We start from the raw sequence: 20,327 nt of genomic DNA on the forward strand, positions 1-20,327 counted from the left end.
GGGCGGCTTATTCCGACTTCCGTAAACTTCATTCCACGAAGAATAACGCCTCTTCCGAAATAGCGGTAATGTGGACTCTCCACTGCTATTTCAAAATAGCCCCTCCTCAGTACCTATTCCCCTGGGGCTCTAAATTGAAGTAGCACTTCCATGTTAGGGAAGCCTGCCTCGGATTAAGGCTATGTCTAGACGGCCGCTCTTTTCTATGCCATGTCCAAGGAACGAGTCCGTTTAAAAAAAAAAAATTCAGAAAAGCGGGCACACTATTTCGCCATCCCTGTAAACCTCGTTTTATGAAAGGATGTGTCAAAAGAGGAGGTTTTACTGAAGTTTGGTGCCGCATACACACACCAAATTTCAGAAAAGCGTCTTTCGAAATAGAAGCTGAAAATATATGCCAATTGCTGTTAGCAATTTGTGCATCTTTTCCTGACTTTTCTTTGTAGTGTAGCCATCACCTGATTTCGAGGTTTCCCTGGAGTGTAGACGTGCTATTTCAAAATACTATTTTGGAGTATTTTTTCCGGAATAGCGTATTCTGAAATAAGCGTGCAGGGTAGACGTTCCCTTGGTGACTTAAGACAGGTTTGTCTGCTAAGGGCCTGGTAAAAACCACAGCTCTAGTGGGGACAGAGTTCCAGGAGAGGGAGCCAGCACCGTGTTGTCCTCTCTCCAGCACTTTGTCTATACGGGCTGCATAGCCTACCAGTCACCTGTTCGGAGAGCCCGTTGCCTCCTTCCTCTTCCCCCTTACTACTCACTGCTACAAACCTACACCACTGACCAGAGCCACCTGGGCAGCAAGAGCGTAAGCCTTCCAACCAATTCCAGCCCTATACAGGGCGCAGAATACCCCTCCTCAAAGGTTACAGCCAAACCTGGCCTGCTCCCTTAACATTTTGCAACACCACAGCATCATTGAGAGTCCTCTTGGGCAGATCTTAACGCCTGCTGCCCAGTCTGTGCCCTCCTAGTGCTTATATCTCTGTGAGAACCCTGCTCCCAGCAGCACCATGCCCCCTTGTATGTGAGATAAGAGACCCCAACGTGGACACTACCCTCTAGGAAATGAATGGTGTCTTTAGATTGCAAGGAATTCGTAGAACTGCTCCCCTACTAGCCTAACAATGTGCAAATCCCCAGGGGCAGCAGGTACGCAGACTCCAGTGTCAGCCAACGACGGGGCACCACCATTTAAAAACAGAACATCCCCTGCAATGGAAGCTAGAAAGGTTAAAGAGAACAAAGTTAATGCTTTGGTAGAGCGCAGGAGAAGGGAGCATTCTGTCGTGCATGTAACCAAAGGGACAGAGAAATCCCACGTCCGTCTCCATGAGAGTTGAGGCTGCTGTGGGCAGAGGTCTTTTCTCTACCAAGGGCCTTTTGTGTAATCAACAGACACAGCAGGCCCTCTAGAGGATGAGTGCCATGCTGCCACGTCCATAAAGCAGGGCCACGGAACAGCCGGAGATGAGGAAAAGAAGAGAAATCCAGGCTCTTATCACTTATGGAGCTTTGTGCGTGGTCTTTGGACAGGAGGCAGGTCTCACGTTGAACTCGTAGCCATAGAGATAATGCAAGCAAAGACCCTGGCAATTAGAGAAAAACCCAAACTCCTAGCACACAGCTACCCCTCTCAGTGACCCCGGCCCCTGTCCCATGGCATTACTCAGCACATGTCCTACCACCCCAGAAGTCTGCTTTGTGCGGCTGTCCCAGCTTATGGAGCTGTCCTCGTCTCACCAGTCTCCCCTTCGGCTGTGTTGCACCTCTGAATCTACATCATGCCAGATCTGCCTTTTCTCCTGCCACCTCTTAGAAACAGGCAGAAATGTTCTGGAGCTGCTGTTCTTAGAAAGGCAGGGCCAGGGATATAGTGGCATGGCAGTGTGGGTGGGGTGGAGAGTGCAACAAAGTCTGCAGGGGCCATGTCTACACTTACCCCAAGATCGACGCTCCGGAGATCGTTCTTCCAGGGTGTGATTTAGCAGGTCTGGTACAGACCCACTAAATCAACCACTGAGGGTGCCCCCATGGATCCTGTTATTCCACAGGGTTGTGAGGAATAAGGGAAGTTGATGGGATTGATTCTCCTGTCAACCTCCCGCAGTGGGGATACCGGAGAAATTCGATTTAAGGTACGTTGACATCAGCTACACTATTCACATAGCTGGAGTTGCCTATCTTAGGCCAACTTTCTCACATAGTGTAGGTCTGGCCTAAACTACTGGACTGTGAGAAACTGGGACTGGACAACAGAGGAAGGATCACTCAATTATTGCCCTGGTCTGCTCATTCCTTCTAAAGAATCTGGCACCTGTCGAAAAACAGGACATGGTGCTAGATGGACCATTGGCCTACCTAGTATAGACATTCTTGTGTTCTTAAGGAGGCCTGCTCCCATGTTTGAACTCATAAAAACCAAGAGACTTAGCCCAGACCGGAAGTAGCATCTTCTTTTAGTCCCAGTCCTTGGTGGTAGCCACTGGACAGCACGACCTCTTTATTTCTTTGGCATTGCACTGGGAATGCTGTAGTTTCTGGAATTGCACTGGGTGAGACAAACAGTGGATTGTCTTTGTGAAAGACTTAGATGTCGTGCCTGCCCTGAGATCCTATTTAGTCATTCTTGTTCACCCCTCCCCCCCGAATCTGTGTATGGTGGCTGATGTTAACTGATGTGCATTCCTCTATGGATACAATAATTGTGTTGTCACAGAATTCACAATATAGCCCAATTCAGGTATCGCCGATTACATTTGTTCCACAAATTTAGCACTAACTATTTCATTATGCGACTGCTTCTGACCTTCCCCGTTCTGTTTGATTAACCTTTTCTCTCCTTCCCCCCACCCCCTGCAAAATTCTCCCTTGCTAGAAGACACTCAATTAATTGCACTGTGGTCTCTGTCCTCTCCCACCCACTCCCCATTTCCTCCTTGTGCTTTGCAGCCCATTCCAGACACCAGCCCCATGAAGCGCTCCATCTCCACGCTGACCCCACAGCGCCCGCATCCCATGCACCTGTACGAATATTCCCTGGAGCGCATGCCCCCGGACCACACTCATCACCACCATCACCATCGCTGCCATCGACGGAAAGACAAGAAGCAGAAGTCGCTGGACAAGCCGCCCAACCAGCTGGCTGACGGAGATGCTGGTAAAAAGCCTTTTCCACGTTGTCTTCTCTCATTTGCACCACGGAACTGTGAAGATGGCTCCTCCCAAACTGCCAGTCTTCATGCCTCAGGGGTGGGGATGGGGACTTAAGAGAGAACATGGAGCCCCTGCTCATTTAGATCCCATGGGGCCTTTCCCCAAGGCAGGCCCTTCATGGAGGCTTCCCCGCCCTATGGGTAATGGTGCCCAATAAGAAGCTGACCCTATGGGTGTATGAGGGTCTCATTTGAGAGGATTCACATGGGGCTCCTGGAGTTCTTGAACTCGTTCAGCCCAAAGTTGAATGTTTCTACGGTAGTTGAAGCCCCAACTAAATACTTTACTTTGGTGGCACGTCCAGGCGAGGCTTCTTCCAAGGATAAGAAGCAAGAACGAGGCAGGTCGCAAGAGAGAAAGCTGCACTCCTCCTCGTCCTCTGAAAAACAGCGCTTCTACTCCTGCGACCGCTACGGGAGCCGGGACCGTTCTCAACCCAAGTCAGCTGATCACAGCAGGCCCACCTCGCCCAATGGGGGCCTGGAGCCAGGTCCCCACAGACAGGTGAGGAGATTCAAGGGGGCAGGAGGCCTGAAAAGAGCAATAGGTGCACCCAGATTAAAAAGAAAAAACAAACAAACAAACAATAAGGGTTAGGACTGTCTGGGCAACAGGAGACGGAGCTTGTTTCAGATCCAGGCCGGTGACTCAGGGTTGTTGCCATTTGATGGCTCTTTGGAGGCTTTGTACAAGATGAGTTATGCCCTTCAAGATGAGTTTAAGATCTCAACTCAGCTGAGACTCTGCCTACGCCGGTCACTGTGCTGTGTAGCTGCATGTCACAGTGAAAGCCTCCGGCAGAAGGATACAACCCTGTTGCCGAGGAGGGAGGTGTTGCTCGGGTGTGTAGAGAACTGTGTATTTGGGGGTTCAGGCCTTTAGGAGACTGTACTCATCTCAGCTGTTCCTCAGCTGTCTTCACTGCTGCATATCCCCATGCTAGCTGGGCATGTCATGTCTGAACACTACACACGGCCATCACTGTAGATGTACCATAAAACCACAGTTAGGAGGGACTGCAAGGGTCATCTAGTCTAACCCCCTGCCAAGATGCAGCATTTGTTGTGTCTGACCCATCTGAGACAGACGACTAGCCAGCCTCCTTTTGAAAACCTCCAGTGAAGGCGCTTCCACAACCTCCCTGGCGGTCTGTGCCGTGAACCTACTGTTCTTCCAGGTCGAAGGTTTTTCCTGAGATTCAATCTAACTCTGCTTTGCTGGAGTTTGATTCACCTCTTGTCTTGCCCTCTGTGGCAAGAGAGAACAACTTTTCTCCACCTTTTTTCATGGCAGCCTTTCTAGTATTTGAATACCACTGTCATGTCCCCCCTTCATCTCCTCTTTCCAAACTAAACAGACCCACTTTCGTCGGCCTTTGCTCAGGGAGCTGTGTTCCATCCCTTTGACCACCTTTATCACTTGCCTCTGGAACCTTTCCAGTTTCTCCACGTCCTTGCTATATATTGGTGACCAATGATGAACACAGTACTCCAGCTGAGGCCTAATCAGTGCCCAGTTGAGCGGTACTGTCCCCTCCTACGACTTGCATGCTGCACCTCTGTTAATGCAACCTAACATTGCATTTCTTTTGCAGCAGAATTGCATTGCTGACTCATCCTGAGTTTGGGATCCGCCCTGATTCCCCGATCCTTCTCAGCAGTGCTGTCACCAAGCCAGTTATTTCCTATTCTCTCTTTGTGGTTTTTCTTCCCTGGTTACCTCCACACTGCGGCGCTATTTTGGGACACTTCTGGTCTTTGAAACAAGCCCATTATTTCAAAATATAATGGGTTGGCTATTCCGACGTGCCTGTAAACCTCGTTCCACGAGGGTTAAAGGATATTCTGGAATAGCTCTTTATTTCAAAACTAGCTGGACTTACCCAGTGTTGCCCGGGAAACTGGAGGAACAAAATTTAGAAAAATAGAAGCTGGTCCTGACAGCCTCCAGCCACACCACGACTGCCAGTGCCTGACATCTGGCCAGTATGGCAGACCCCCCCCCCCCCCCCCCGTGCTTTTCTACTGCTGCATCAAGCAAAATCTCTGACTCAAAAAAAGCTGCATTGCCATGTTGAGAATCAGAGCTATTTGACTTGGCAAACTTAGATACAAAAGTCACAATAGAAACTAGGTCTCTGTTTTCTTCCCATGTCATGAGTCTTGGAGCCCTTAAAAGCACAGGGGGAGGGAGAGCCCCCAAATCACCATGGCGTGTTTCCCCACCAGTGCGGGAAGCCTACGGAGGCCCCTCTTCAATAGTGCCATGTTTTGCTTCTTATCAGATGGTATTTTTGCTAATTATCCTTGTAGAAGCTAATGGGTTTTTGGTAGGGAAGTAGGGGAGAGGCATGCTGGGTCTGCAAATTCTCATCCAAGAGCTGAGTACAGGGATGCCTCAATCCATGGGGCTGGCCCTACTGCATCTGAGAGATTTCAGGGTGACACCTCAAACTCTTCTCCCATCTTTTTTGATGAAACTATGAGTCAACTACCTGAGCCTGCTGGCACCTCTATAGCCCCTCCTCCAGCACCACCCCCTTGACCAGCTGCCCCTTCCATGGACTGCATCTCTCCCCCCCCCCCCCCCCCACCACCGCCCGGATCATCCAGCATCAAACCCAGGACCAATGCCCAGATTGGAAGGATCCCCCTCCGCCCACCTTGGATTAATTTCTCACCCACCCAGCATCATCCAGCGCTGCCCTTTGGGCCAATGCCCCTCAAAGGAGACCCCCCCCCCCCGCCACGGTCTTCATTTCTCACTCACTCCCTTCCAGGATTGTCCAGCCCCACTTCCTTCATCACCCTACAATCCTGCCTTCCCCCGACTCACCCCCAACGGTCCAGCCCCAGCCCCCTACAACCTGCCCTTCCCCCACTCGCCCCAACCCCCTACAATCCTGCCCTTGCCTCCAGCGGTCCAGCCCCACCACCCCCCACACAGAATTCTGCCCTCCCCCCACTCGCTCCCAACGGTCCAGCCCCCCCGGACCAGCCCACGCCCCAACAATCCAGGCCCCCCAATCCCGTCCTCCCCCACGCGCCCCCCCCCATTCTGTCCTCCCCCCATTCACTCCCAACGGTACAGCTGCCCCCCAGGCCACCCTGCCCCCCAATGATGGAGCCCCCCCCCAATCCTGCCCTACCCCCCACTTGCTCCCAATGGTCCAGCCCCCCCCATTTCCCCCCCCTGCTTTCACATCCAAGATGCGCCTCCTTCTGGACATTTTTTCAAAGTGGCAGCTGAGCAGTAACACCAGCCCCACCTCCTCCGCCTACAGCAAGCCCAGACAGCAACCCACCCACCCATTGGTTGGCTGCCAAGCCCCAAGCCAATCACAGTATTGAAGAGGGGCCTCCATATGCTTCTAGCTTCTCCCCGCACTGCCAAGCGCCGTGCAGCCCCGGGGAGAGGTGTCGGCCTCTCCTCTCTTCCCTCCCACAGAACCTTAAACCCTTCTCCTGGAGGAAAGGTTACCCCATGCAAAGTTTGGTTGCAGTAGGTCTTACAGGGTTCAAGTTATTAGAGCGCAAACATACAAACATTCTCCTTTCTGTATTAGATTGGTGCTGTGTAGACAGCGTCACATTACAAAATAATCTCTTTCAAAACACACTCGAAATAAGCCATGCAATTTGCATAGCTCAAGGGGGCAGTGTAGATGCACCCCCTGCATGCAGCACCTGACATTTCTTTTTGTTGCCTGTTGTTGTCTGTAGCCCAGCTCTCCAATTTATCTAGATCCTTCTGAATTTTAGCTCTGTCCTGCAAAGTGCTAGCACCCCCTCTGCCAGCTGTGTGTCGCCGTCTGGTCCTATGTCTAACTCATGAAAATGTTAGACAGCCCTCAGCCCACAGCAAATCCCCATGGAACCCCATTTGAGACCCCCTCTAATCAGACCTCGTTCCATTCATAGTTACTCTTTGTTTGCCGTTGTTTGACCAAGTATGTAGCCAATTAACGGTACATTCACTGAGTCCACGTTTCTCCAGCTTATTCACCAGAATGTCGTATAGGACTGTGTCAAAAACATGCTGAAGTCCCAGTATATTATATGCCCTGTATTCCCCCATCCACCAGACCAGTTACCCTGTCAAAGAAGGAAATCAAGCTGATTTGGCAGAATTTGTTCTGCTCGTTGGCTGCTCATGATTACTCCTTCATCCTTCAGGTATTCACAAACTGAAGGTTTTCTACATTGCTGTAGTAGCTTCCCAGGTATCAAAGTCAGACTGACTGGTCTACAGCTCCCTTGCTCCTCCTTGTTCTTCTCTGAATAGATGGTCACTACGTTAGCCCTTTTCCAGACTTCCAAGACTCTCCAGTCATCCAAGAGTTTGTAAATATTATTGCTAGTGGCTCCGAGATTTCTCCAGCTAATTCCTTCAACACCCTGGGGTGAACAGCATCTGGCCCTGCTGATTTGAATTCACTCAGATTGGTCAGAAGCTCTGTCATGTTCTTTACGTGTCCTGGTCTGCATCTCCTCCTCTTTATTGTCTGTGGTAACGTTGCTACAGATAAGACTAAAACCGCTATCTCCCGCCGCCACCACTCAATCCACCTGCAAACATGTAATGGGAAAAAAAAAGGTACATGGCAGAATAAGAACTGGAATGACCTGATCCTTTATATCGGGGTGGGGAACCTTTTTTGGGTGGGGGGCTGTTGACCCACAGAAAGAGAAGTCTGGGGCTGCACACGTGAGAAGCAAAAACCCCCAAACAAGAAAAAAACACAACCCTCACGGATGTGGCCCCAACTGAGAAGGGAAATGACTCCCCATGTTCTCACACACCAGAGCCTCAGAGGGCCCAGGCTAGTAAATTTTGTGTGCTCCAGACCCCTGGTGGGACAGCAGGGATGGGGACTGGAGCACCAGCATGGACTCTCCAAGGCTGGGAGAGGAGAGCCCTGAGTTTGGGGGCCAGATCCAGGCAAGCCAAGGGGCTGCATCCAGGCCCTGAGCCTTAGGTTCGCCACCTCTGGTGTAGGTATATAGAAAAGCTTCACTTCCAAAGTCAATGGGCGTTGATAGGTCGTTTCCAGCAAACAAGACATAAATATTTGGTAAAATACTTCCGAAAATTCATATTCTTCCATGTGACACTGCAAACAAACACCAATGCAAGGGGGCCTGATCCTCCTCTTGCTTCCACCAATTTTACACCAGTGTGACTTCTACAAGACTCACTGTTGATAAGAGCACAGTTTCGCCAGCACTGTGAAACTGACCAGTTTGAGACCCAAAAAGCCAATGCACACTGCCCTACATAAGTACTGAAAAGTAAATAGATTTGAAAGCGTTCTCAATGATCTCGGGTGTTTTAGAGTCGAGCTGGTCAAAAGAATTTCCTCTTTGTTTGTGATGAAAAACTAAACAGACATTTTCTTCACACAGCCAAAAATCCAAAATATTTTCAGTTTTCAGCTACAGAAAATTTAAAAATTGACAATGTCCAGTTGTCAAAAACTGGAAAAGGATGGCAACATCCTTCCAAAAATGTGAACATTTTTAGTTTTTTTCCCCAAAATTTGTTTTGTGGAAAATAATACACATTTTCCTACTGGCTCCATTGACTAGCTCAGGTAAGGACCTTGGAAGTATGTATGGTATGTATCCCTTTTCTCTGGACAATGTCCTTTTTTGTTGGAGCCGTCTGCTGGTTTGCGTCCTACTAATGCGCTGATTGTTTCTGTTCTGATTGATCATTCTCAGCGCTTTTGCAGCTCTTTACACCGCTGTTTAAATTGCTTCTCTATAACCTCCTTCCCTTGACTGTGCTTGTCTAAACACTCTCTCTTTCGTTTTTCTCTCCTCTTGTGACGTGTTTCTCCCTCCTGTCGCTTGTCCTTCTGTTTTTTACCCGCGTGCCTTTGTGTCTGTCTGGTGTTTCCTTTTTTATTTTTGATTTGCTGTGTTCCAATTTTCATGTAGGGTAGTGGTTCAGTTAATGGGAGCCCCTTGCTGTCGACATCTGGTGCTAGCACCCCGTGCCGCGGGCGGAGGCAGCTCCCGCAGACTCCGTTGACCCCCCGCCCCAGCATCACTTACAAGACCGCCAACTCCTCACCCGTACACTTCACCAGTTTCCAAACCAGCCTGCCCACGTTCTCCCCGGGACGCCTGAGCCGAGGTTTGTCTGAGCATAACGCGCTACTGCAAAGGGACTCTCAGAGCCACGCACATTCCATGGTGGCCCGCATTGGTTCCGACCCCTACCTTGGACACCGTGACGACAGCGACAGCCCGTACCGCGTCGTGCCGGAGGACACGCTCACCTTCGAGGAGGCTGTTGCCACCAATTCAGGAAGGTCCTCGAGGACTTCTTATGTCTCGTCCTTGACTTCCCAGTCTCACCAAATCCGCAGGGTTCCCAACGGCTACCACTACACGTTGGGCCTCAGCACGGGCCCTGGGACATGCGCCCGCGCACGCAGCTATTACCACGAAGCCGACGAGGATGACTGGTGCTAGCATAACGGCAGAGCCCTTGCAGGTGTATGCATTTGGAATTGATGAGTTTTATCATCTGGGAGGCTGTGTGCTCAGACACACATGGTGACTGGGGTCGTGGGGGGGGGGGAGGGAGAACCAGCCGCTGGTGAGAACTGCTCCCCACCCAAGCCCAACACCATCTGAGACGCTTGTTCAGCCCGTCTTTTCTTTCTTCTTTTTTTTCCTTTTGCACTAGACAAAGTAAATAAACAAGGACGATCATTATTGTGAAGGGAATGGTCTCTCTCTCTCTCTCTCTCGCTCTCTCTTTCTCTCTCTCTCTCACCTGCCTACTGGCTTGTCTAATGTAATGACATACACCAGATGCCAAATCTGCAATGTATGCACAGCGCTGTGGGAAGGTCGGAACTTGGACGGCCAAAAAAGAACCATCGATCCATAATTTTTGTTGGGTGGTTGGTTGGTTTTGTTTTAATTTTCTGCTCAGAGTGAGTATGGGGGATAGAAATTAAACACTCTTGTATAAAATAGAGCCTGTATTTTATCCCGCTCAAACAATAAGAGGAAGAGATCTGCCTAATGCACTGGGAGAGGAGAGCCCCAAATCAGAACAGAGGAGAATCCTTTGACTCAATGTTCAACAACAGCAATCGTTTTCATTGGAGCCAGTAACAAACCTTCACTCTGATAAAGCCCCGTGTTGTCCGTGATTCTCTGCTTCAACACGCTGCTCTGTGGATTTCTTTTATTTCTCCACATCGAGTCCTTCACACTGACACCCGATAAAGCTACTTTGTAAGGACTGTTTCCTTGCTGCTGGGACTTTTATTTCTGTCCCCTCATCTCCTGTCAATTGCAACATGCCCTCACGATTTTGTCTTGTTTACAGTATAAGCTTGATTTAGCAAAAAAATCAAAAAACAAACAAAAAAAGAAGTGGGCGGTGGAAAGGAGAAATGTAATTGGTTTTCTATCAAGCTATTAGATAGAACTTTAACTTTTCATTGTGTGCATTTTTGTAAATTGTACAGTAAAAAAAAGAAAAAAAGAAAAAAAAACTTTATGTAGAGAATTAGTCCAATTGTCATTCCAGGTCCCACTGTTTCTATTGAATGCTCCAGTTGTTCACTACTAAGTGCCTAACCTTTGAAATCTCTCACAGCGATGATGCACCCTCTTGCTTCAACGCATCAGAACTTGAGAAAATGGGAGGGGGAGAGAAAGAGCCTGGAAAATGGGGTTGTCTCAGATCTCTGCTGTGCATACAATGCCACACGTATGTTTTCTGAACAGTGTTTTCAAGTAGCCGGATTGGAAACTTACAAAGGGAGCGTAAAGTAAATTTGATTGGGAAATGGGTGGCGAATGATCATGGCAAACAGAATCAGCCTTTTCTCGTTGAATAGAAATTTAGGCTCCTACAGGAGAAATGCAGGTAAAAGTACAGCATTAGCGGCAATGCTTTTATAGAAAAAATCAGAGACTTTCACATTGCATGTCTAGTCTTAACTTGGTTGTGAAAGCTCTGGCAACGTTTCATGGTGCGTAGTTCGTCTCGAGGGCGGGTTGGAGAGAGCCTTGTTTTTATTGCCTGTTGAAAAAAAATCTGACTCTCAGGGATGAGATTTCTGTATTTTTATGTTGGATCATTTCCTTCTTGTGCGTGAATGCAGATTTCTGCGTTTGGAGCCTGGGGAGAAGACAGTGACAAGAAGGGGGGATAAGTGCTAAAGAAAAAGAGGAACAGACCTGCCAGTGATGGGCTGGAAGAACTGCTGGGTGGCCACCGTTGGAGAGGCTGTGGCCAAGGGTTTGGCATGGCATGTTGGGAGAAGGGTTAAAGAATGGTGAGGGAGGCAAACAGAAAACCCAGCAATGCCAAACAAAAGAGGCATTGGAAAGAATGCTGGCAGGGAATAGGTCTGAGACAGTGACCAAGCCATAGGACACTAAGACTGTAGAATGAGCTGGCGCTTGCAAAGTGTTGGGCCCGGCTTTGGTTTGTAGCTGGGTTACCAGGGGGAGGGTATCACACATTTCAGAAAATGGCTCAGAAGAAGGCATCTACCACTATCGGCAAAGTCTCAGGAGGGGAGCAGGACAGGTATTGGGTGATCGTCCACATCTCCTTGAACCTTTATGTTGAGCGGGAGGGAGAAAAGAACTTTGTTTTGTTTTAGAAGCTCCGGCCAATCTCATCCCTGGATTCTGCTAAAAGATAACTCATCTCTATTCTATGTCTATTTATCTGTGCACTTTGAGGAAAGGAAGTGCTTTAGCTGAGAGGTACATTATGGATAATGGATGTAATTTTTAACTGTAGGGCTATGCAACAAGATGACACTTAAGGAAACAAATCAAAACAAACAAAAAGACCTTCATCCATTCTGTAGCTTTACCTGCTGGATTTTCCTGATTCAGGCTTCAGCATGATTGTGACCAAATGTTTTATACATTTTCCTTATATGAAGGCACAAACACTTTCTTTGAAATTTTAAAGAAAACATTACTATTTTACTCCAAGAAGTCAAGGGGGAAAATCAGTATGGCTGATAGTGCATGCAACCTTCGTATCCACACTAGAAAGTGAAAGGAAATGTTCCTCTGTATTACAATTTTTTGTCTTTTCCTCCGCCCCTGCCTTTCCACTTCCTGCCTCCTTTTAGCTACTAAAAGCCACAATCTCATATAAATAAGATGGCTGGAATCTCACAGAAATAGATGGCATTGGATCTTTTAACTAGTATAGACCACGAAGAAGAACGTTGTTGTCTACCACCGACTCTTCTCTTGCGGGGGTTTCTTCAAACGACAAGGACAGGAGAGCCTGACCACCGTTGTTCATAACCCCTTTTGCATATTTTTTTACAGCCTTGGCGCTGTCTCTTAGCCACACACATCTCTCCCAGAATTCTCATAGTGAGTTGCCAAACTTGAATTGCACCAACCAGTTTTCTGCATCCAGAACCAGTCTCGTAGTGGCTGTACTTTGAATAAGTAATGTTTGCATGTAAAATATATACATATATATATAAAGTATGTGCATGGAAAATGTTTATCTTCGTACTTTTTTGATACAATGTATTCATCAGTTGTTAATTTTTAATTATATTTGATATAAATTGGGGGTTTGTTGCAAAACTTTATATTTAAAAAACAGTGTTAAAATGATAACAGTTCCAACCATGCAACACAACTGGAACTTTACCAAAAAAAAAAAAAAAAGGTTCTGTGATTGCCTAGTTTGCTGCCTGAGTAATATTTATCAGCCAAACTTTGAATTCTGCAGTTGTTTCTACAATTACATTTTGTATGAAGCAAAGTCCTTGAATTAAAATAAAAACTTAGCAAAAAACGTACAGATCCTAAGGTGGTGTGTGCAGCGTGCATGATGAATGGAAGATGAGTATCCCACAAGCATTGCCCATTCTAGCTAGGAAAAAGTAATCGAGAAATTTGCCTTTTCATTCTGAAGATACAGGCTACCGCTGATGGATTTCATTTGGAACAAGATTGCATGAGCCAAAGGCTGGGAGTTGAAGCTAGACAAATTCAAACTGCAAACAAGTTACAAATGTAGAACAGTGAGAGTAATTAGCCATTGGAAGAGTACACCCAGTGTGATGGTGGATTTTCCATCACTGACTAGTTTTAAATCAAGCCTGGATGTTTTCCTAAGAGCTCTGCTCTTGGGATTATGTTGGAGCAGGTCTCTGGCCTGTGTTATGCAGAAGGTCAGACTGGATGATCACAATGGTGCCATCTGGGTTTGGAATCTGTGAATTGCCTGGTTTTGATGCCATTAAATTAATTAAGCCTCTCTTTGGTTGTGCTCCTATGCAGATGCTCATTTTCCAAAGGATCTGTTTGTGACTTTGCCTTTTCGATATGAGTCCAGTAATAAGGTTACAATTCTTGAAGTCCAGTATGCAGAAAAATTGCGCTAGCCAGGTGGAATGTTGTAAGCGGTCGATCCTATCTTTCGCTGTTCCATGCAGACTGACAGGTGCACATTTTGACACAGGCATGTTGCTCTCACGGAAGTGGAGCAATTAAGCATTAACCCTTAACTGTCATGCTGAATCCTCTGTTTCCCAAAGCCAGCCGCAGCCTCTGGTAATGCTATTTCAAATATACATTCCCCATGGAATCGACAGAGCATCAAGACGCAGGATGTCTGTTTGGCAGTGTAAGAGGTATACGTCACCTGCCTAATATACAGGGGTAACATGCTACACTTGTAAAAGAGTTAATAGGAGCAGCTTGCATTTCCCAGAGCTCATAGTGAAGCAGCAGAAAAATCCAAGGAATGTTTGTAAATACAAATGAACAGCAGCAGCTCACTTCTTTGGACAACAGGACACACTTCCTCCCCTGCCCCCGGAGAAATGGATGAAATGTGCAAAGCTCCCAGATCGGGATCAGATGTCATGCTCTTTCTGACAAGTCAAAGAGCACTAAGTCTCCTGATCTTCTTCCCAGCACTGCAGAACCATTACACCTGAAAAGAATTACAAAGAGGAGAATTTCTTGTACTTTCCAGAGACCCAGATTTAGGCTTTTTAGGGATCACTCCATCTCTCCTCCCTCCCTGCCTATCTGTTGTTTATAGCGGGTCTGACCTAGACCTCGAAGGTCAGGTTAAGGTCTGCAGCTCCAGCTCTGTAAAATACGTAGCTGGAGTCAGCTTACCTTAAACCAAGCTTGGCTCCATCTTCACAGAGGGAGGCCAAGGGGAGCAAACACTCCTGTCAGCTCCCCTTACTCCTTGTGCCTGCAAGGAGTACTCGGGCCGACCGAAGCCACCCTTGGCATTTGATTTAGCAGGCCTTAACTAGTCCCACAACATCAAATGCCAGAAGTTTGAACTCTGGTGTGGCAAGTGAATATATGCCATTATGGGCACTGCTAGACCCTGGAGTACCCAAATGAGACCAGCACATTGTACTAGATGATGTACATGTATAGTAATACATAGTGCCTGCTCCCCAAATCCTAGGATCTCCATTGATAAAGCTGAAGGAGAATGGGAGGAGAAAGTATTTGACCAAGGTTCTGGAGCAAGTCATTGGAAGGAACAACCACATCTCGACTGCTGGCCTGAACCACTTGTCCTCTCCCGAGCGGTCACAAATGTACAGGCTTTGGCAACAGTGTTATTTGTTCTTCCGCACGCACCAAGCATGGTCAGAGAGGGCTTCCTTCTGCCCAGAGTGTCTGGACAGGAAGAAAGGGAAGCCACCTCCTGGCTCATTCTAATAGCTAGAAGTCAGTCTGTGTTCCCGGCTCTTCCTGCTTTAAAGGAAATGTGCGGTAGGATTTAACACACACACAGAACATTTCAACAGGCTTTCTGACTCATCGGATAGCATAGATCAGATCCCTCCCGGAGAGAGCTCTCGAGTGGAAGCTATAGAAAGCTGTATGCCCTATGGCTTAAGAGACGTTCCCCCAGAACAGTATTGGCTTCGTTCCTGGTGTAATGTTCCGGGAGTTCAGAGCATGCACACCTGGCTGTGCCATGTACAACTTTCTGTGTGCAGCGACAACTCAGTGAGCTGGTGACAGGGATTGATTCCAATCTCTGGCTCTAAAAAGTGCACTGCACTGCTGCCTGGATGAAGGGACAAGGTCCAGGGGTCAGTAGCCCTACAAGCCACAGTCTGGCCTCTAGATGGAGCCATGGCCTTCCCTAGGGTTCATGTGGGAGATGTCCTGAGTACCAAAGGTCCACTGTAGTTCAGATTCCTGTACCAACCACCACTTTCTTACCACGCCCTTGGACATGTCACCAACAGAGATTGAATTTGACAGTTGCAATATGTCTAAGCACCTCCCACCCTTGGTTTTTTTTTAATCCTTGCAGGACTTCTTACATCACAAGGGATCAAAGGGGGAGGGAAGGAGCAGGGTATAGTCCACTCCTTTGCTGGTAGTAATTCATGCATCTGTTGTGCAGGGAACGATGGCTTGTGACCCTGGGTGAATTCATAACGCGGGTTGCGTTGTAACCCATTTCCTTAATGGGCGATCTAGACTCAACAAAGAGTTCCAAGGAGAAACCCAGGTGATTTGGAATTTCTTGTTCACAGGAGAATGAAAAGTCACCATAATTCAGCTGGTTCCCAACGTTATGCCCATTTCCATAAGGTGTCCACAGATTTCTATAGGCATCCAAGTCCAGGACTCTATGACTTACGCATTCCAATGAGCTGCTGGAATTCATTCGTGTTGAGCATTCCAAAAACTGATAGGTTATCTTTGATCCACTGCCTAAGTAACTCCTTCTTATATAGCACTTGGGTGGATTTGTGGGGCCCTGGGCCAGGATAAGTGGGGACCCCCCCCCCAGCGCCCTAACCTTGCTCCCCAGTAAGAGCAGAGTGGGATGCCCATTTTTCTGGGACTCTCATTTGGAAGAGGCCCCTGTGCATGGTCTAGTGGCTAATCCAGCACTGTACATTTCAAAATGTACAAGATTCTTATCTTGTTACTGATGGGGAAACTGAGGCACAGAGAACTGACACAACTTACGAAAGCTCACGCAACAGGTGAGTGGCAGAACCAAGACTAGAACCCAGGTCTTCTGAGCCCTGCGAGGTCACATGGCCTCCCTAACTCCTGACTCTTAACCTTCATAGGCTTAGAACTGGTGAAACTGCACCTAGAATCTGCAGGCAATACCCGGTATCTCACTACAGGAAACATTTTGATTAATTGGAGGAAATCTGGAGAAGAGGAATGAGAAAATGATTAAAGGCCTGGAGGGATTGATTTATGGGGTAGGATTTAAGTAGCTTGGGGAAAAGGATGGTAGAGGGAGCCCTGGAAGGGAATCCAAATATTTGTAGGGCATGAAATGCAAAGGAGGTAGAGATGGTGCCTAGGATTGTGCAAAGAGGCCGAACTAGGGGACAGATTTCTAACAGGGAAGGCTGACTGCAGCAATTTTCCACATCAAGTGGGGGAAGCGTCTTCAGTCCTGTTACTGCAGTTGGGGTGGTCTATAGTCCACAATCATTCCTCCCCCAGCTCAAATGTCTATGATTGTCCTGAGCCAGAAAATATTCCTCCCCCAATTCTTTTGCCTGCATCTGTTTATAATTAGCGATGGGTTTCTAGTAGTGCCCTCTGCACTCAGTAAAGTCCATGGCCCCGGACCAGTCACTGCTGCACAAACGCCCAGGACTAGGAACTGACCCTGGACTAGCCATTGTGTGTGGGGAGGGAGTTGCCATTTTGGATAACTGTTTGAAAGGGCAATACAGCTGGGGAGTAAAGGCTTTCGTTTCACCAGGCGAAGTACAGCAATAGGAATGGAAAAGGCCTGCCTTGCAGGTTCTCACACAAAGCCTCCCACTCACCAGGTGATGGGAAATTTGCATGTGAACAGTAGGGTTCAGCTAGTTGCCCTAAAGGCTGGCCAGATGTCTCCCATCAGAGACCTGGTACACGAGAGACATGGGGGAGGGAGAATGCTACAGGAGCTTTCCAGAGGGGCCTCTGGGACAGATGTCAACCATGAACATCAATAGGATTCCGTGACATCTGACAAAGGAAATGTCCACAATCCGCATCCAGAACTCTACACATTCTATAAAGCAGACAGGCCCCTCTGTGTCTCTGGAAGTTCATTCCCTCAGCTGAGGGGGTAGCAGGATGCTACCTTAGAAAGGGTAAACAGGGACCTAAGAGAAATGTAAGGCTAGACAGAACCTCGGGGTCCATCTAGTCCCTCCTGCTCAGGCAGAACAGGGTTTGTCTTGCCTGCTGTTGAAAATTGTTGATGACAGCAAGTTGTTAAGCATCCTGGCACTGTGTCTACATTGGCGCGATCTTGCGCAAAAGCAATTGCTTTTGCTCAAAAACTTGCTTCCTGTCTACACTGGCCGTGAGTTCTTGCACAAGTACACTGACGTTCTAATGGATGAAATCAGTGCTTCTTGCGCAAGAACTATGATGCTCCCGCTCAGGAATAAGCCCTCTTGTACAACTGTTCTTGCGCAAGAGGCCAGTGTAGACAGGCAACATCAATTTCTTGCGCAAGAAAGCCCTATGGTTAAAATGGCCATCAGAGCTTTCTTGCACAAGAGAGCGTCTACACTGGCGTGGATGCTCTTGCGCAAAAGCACATCTCTTGCGCAAAGGCACATGCCAGTGTAGACGCTCTCTTCTGGAAGAGTTCTTGCACAAAATCATGCCAGTGTAGACATAGCCCTGAGGTATTAGGAAACCCTGTTGAACTACAATGAGTAACAACCATTGTTCCTGCAGCCCCATAACAAACAGGTGGAGATGCTTGGGTTAAGGGTTTAATGTTCCTGAACAAGGGTTCAATCAAGACCTACTCAACCCTGATTCTCCATGGCTGGGGCATTGCAAACACCTGAGCAAAATGGGCCTCACTTGCTACCAGTCTACCTTGAGAGCATTTGACACTCATTTTGCACAGGTGTAACTTCCCAGTGGAAAATCAGGCTGCTTATCTACACAGGCCTCTTCCTCTAAAATTTCCTACTCTTCTGGCCCAGATCCAGCCTGTGCCACTAGCAGTGGGAATGCAGGCCTAGATTGGGGCTCGATCTAAGATAGTGGGGTGCTTTGGACCAGGCACTAGCCACACAACAAGTCTTGGAAATCCAGGTGGTTAAAAGCACCACAAGGGTTCAGTCCATGCTAATGTGCTCCTGGTTGTGCCTGCGGTCTTTGTGCAGCTGTAGAGTCAAAAAGAAATGAGAAGAGTAGCCTGTGATTCAGAGGACTAGTCTGTCGATCTGCCAAGCAGGACTTTCTCCTGCCAGGGTCTTTGTGGGTTTTTTCTTTTAAAATCTTCTGTCTTCAGGAAACTGTCTCTAAACGTGTTCTGGCTCCGTTTATGCTCAGAAGATGAGTTTAGTGATCACTCATGCACATGGGGGGAGGAGGGTGACCTAGGCTTCACCTGTTAAAATGACAATTTGATCTGTTCCCACTAAGATTTTAACACATTTTAATTAACAGGTAAAAAATGCCTATTTGCCTAGTGCAGAAGTGCCCTGTGACAGCAAAAGACTCCAGGAAGCTGTCACCACATGGCTCAGATGGTGCAACAGCTGTGGCCCTGAGACAGCTGGAAGTAACCAGGCGAAGGTTGGTGTTGGATACAAGGCTGGCTGTTAATAGTGAAGTGGGCTCTGATGCTCCGTTTGTGGCGGTAGGGGAAAAGGCAAAGCAGTAACAGGCAAGAGCCCAGGGGGCCTAATAGGAACTGCCTTGACAAGGGGAAGCAAGAGGCAAAATGCCATAGGACTCTGGCCCTTTTCCCTGGGGATTTAGCAGCTGAATCCTGGGGACTCCAAAACAGGACCTCAGGGGAACCAGACCCGCTCAGCAGGCTGGAGCCAGGAGCCTGTGGCATCTCAGAGAGCTGGATAAACACACTGTGATGGGTGTGTAGCTTTTAGGCACTCCCCTCCCCAGCTTGGCATGCTCCTGGCATGAGCGGATGATGCATGTGGCTGGGTGTTCCTTTAGCCCATGGAGTACTAAACTCTGGGAAAGGGAGGTTGAGTCCCGTTAACCAGTCTGGACTCTGTCTCTTTTTAACATACTAGAGACAAGGTGGGGGAAGCAGTAATTTGCATTGGGCCAACTTCTGCTGGTGGAAGGGACAAGCTTGGAGCCGCACAGAGCTCTTTGAATGGGGAAAGACCTTGACAGGAGATTAGGGTTGCATTGGGATTGGGGGGAAGGAGGGAGAAATGACCCAGGCAGTTCCAGAAATGGGGGGAGGTGGAGTCTGCAGCACCCCATAGCTTGAAGCAGTTTCCATTACATAGGGGGTTATCCTTTGGTTCAGTGACACTCAGCACCCCCACTGTACAAGTGGGTCCAGCACTCTTGGAGGGAGCCCCCCTTAACCTAAGCAATACCCGGGCAGTAGTGCCAAGCCCTGAGGCCAGTATCTAATAACCCTGCAGTGCCAGAAAGGGGAGGGGATGCCCATTACCCCAGGTGGGCAGGGGATCCCCATTAACCTGTGCGAAGCCAAACCACGGGAGGGGGGGAGTATCCATTAAACGTGCAGGGGGCGGGGTTCCCCTTAACCCGTGCAGTGCCCAGCGGCGCCCCCTTCCCTGCTGCGAGCCCAGGCCGGGGGGAGGGAGGGGGAGCGTCCCCCCAGGCAGCCCGGGCGGCGGTGGGCGGGGCCGGGGGCTGCGCCTGTCCCGGTGGATGCGGGCTGGAAGCAGGCGCAGCTGGCCGGGCAGGCAGGGAGCCTGGCGCGGCGGGGCTGAGCGCTACCCCCCGGCGCTCCGGGAGCTGCGCGGCTGGCTCCGGGCAGCGCCATGGGCGGCGGGGCGCTGAAGATGCTGCTGCTGCTGCGCTACCTGGCGCTGGGCGCCGCGCCGGAGCAGGAGCCCTCCGAGCTGGGCTCCGCACTGCCCCCAGGTAGGGGGTGTCCGGGGGGCGCCTGAGGCTCCCGCCTGCAGAGAGCCGGGCTGCGGGTTGGGCTTTCCTGGCGCCCGGCTCTGGGGCTGGCGCTGCCTGGGGCAGGCGGGGGAGGGAGCCTGGCCGGGTCCCGGGGGACGCTGCCCGCTCCGCTGTGTTCAGGCAGGGTGAGCCCGGGCCCCGCCTTGCCGCCGGGCTGTGTGGACGCGGCTCAAGCCG

The 20,327-nt window shown here is 49.1% G+C and overlaps 2 protein-coding genes across 12 annotated transcripts in view; both read left to right on the forward strand.

Moving 5' to 3' along the window:
* Positions 1–13,465, forward strand: part of CACNA1B (calcium voltage-gated channel subunit alpha1 B) — a 452,780-nt gene extending 439,315 nt beyond the window's left edge. For 6 of the 8 annotated variants that reach the window (XM_075906063.1, XM_075906064.1, XM_075906065.1 and 3 more), the window contains 3 exons: positions 2,953–3,160; positions 3,521–3,720; positions 9,159–13,465. In XM_075906063.1, coding sequence (XP_075762178.1) covers positions 2,953–3,160; positions 3,521–3,720; positions 9,159–9,698 — 948 coding nt within the window. In that variant the 3' untranslated portion in view covers positions 9,699–13,465. The remainder of the gene's footprint in view (positions 1–2,952; positions 3,161–3,520; positions 3,721–9,158) is intronic. The other 2 variants (XM_075906070.1, XM_075906069.1) reach the window with 2 other exon arrangements.
* A 6,373-nt stretch (positions 13,466–19,838) lies between these two features.
* Positions 19,839–20,327, forward strand: part of LOC102452610 (uncharacterized) — a 223,612-nt gene continuing 223,123 nt past the window's right edge. For 3 of the 4 annotated variants that reach the window (XM_075905925.1, XM_075905926.1, XM_075905927.1), the window contains exon 1: positions 19,840–20,108. In XM_075905925.1, the coding sequence (XP_075762040.1) occupies positions 20,006–20,108 (103 nt within the window). In that variant the 5' untranslated portion in view covers positions 19,840–20,005. Of the gene's footprint in view, positions 20,109–20,327 lie in introns of all 4 variants that reach the window. The other variant, XM_075905928.1, reaches the window with a different exon arrangement.

This window comes from Pelodiscus sinensis, chromosome 22, assembly GCF_049634645.1.
Source record: "Pelodiscus sinensis isolate JC-2024 chromosome 22, ASM4963464v1, whole genome shotgun sequence".
Lineage (NCBI taxonomy): Eukaryota > Metazoa > Chordata > Testudines > Trionychidae > Pelodiscus > Pelodiscus sinensis.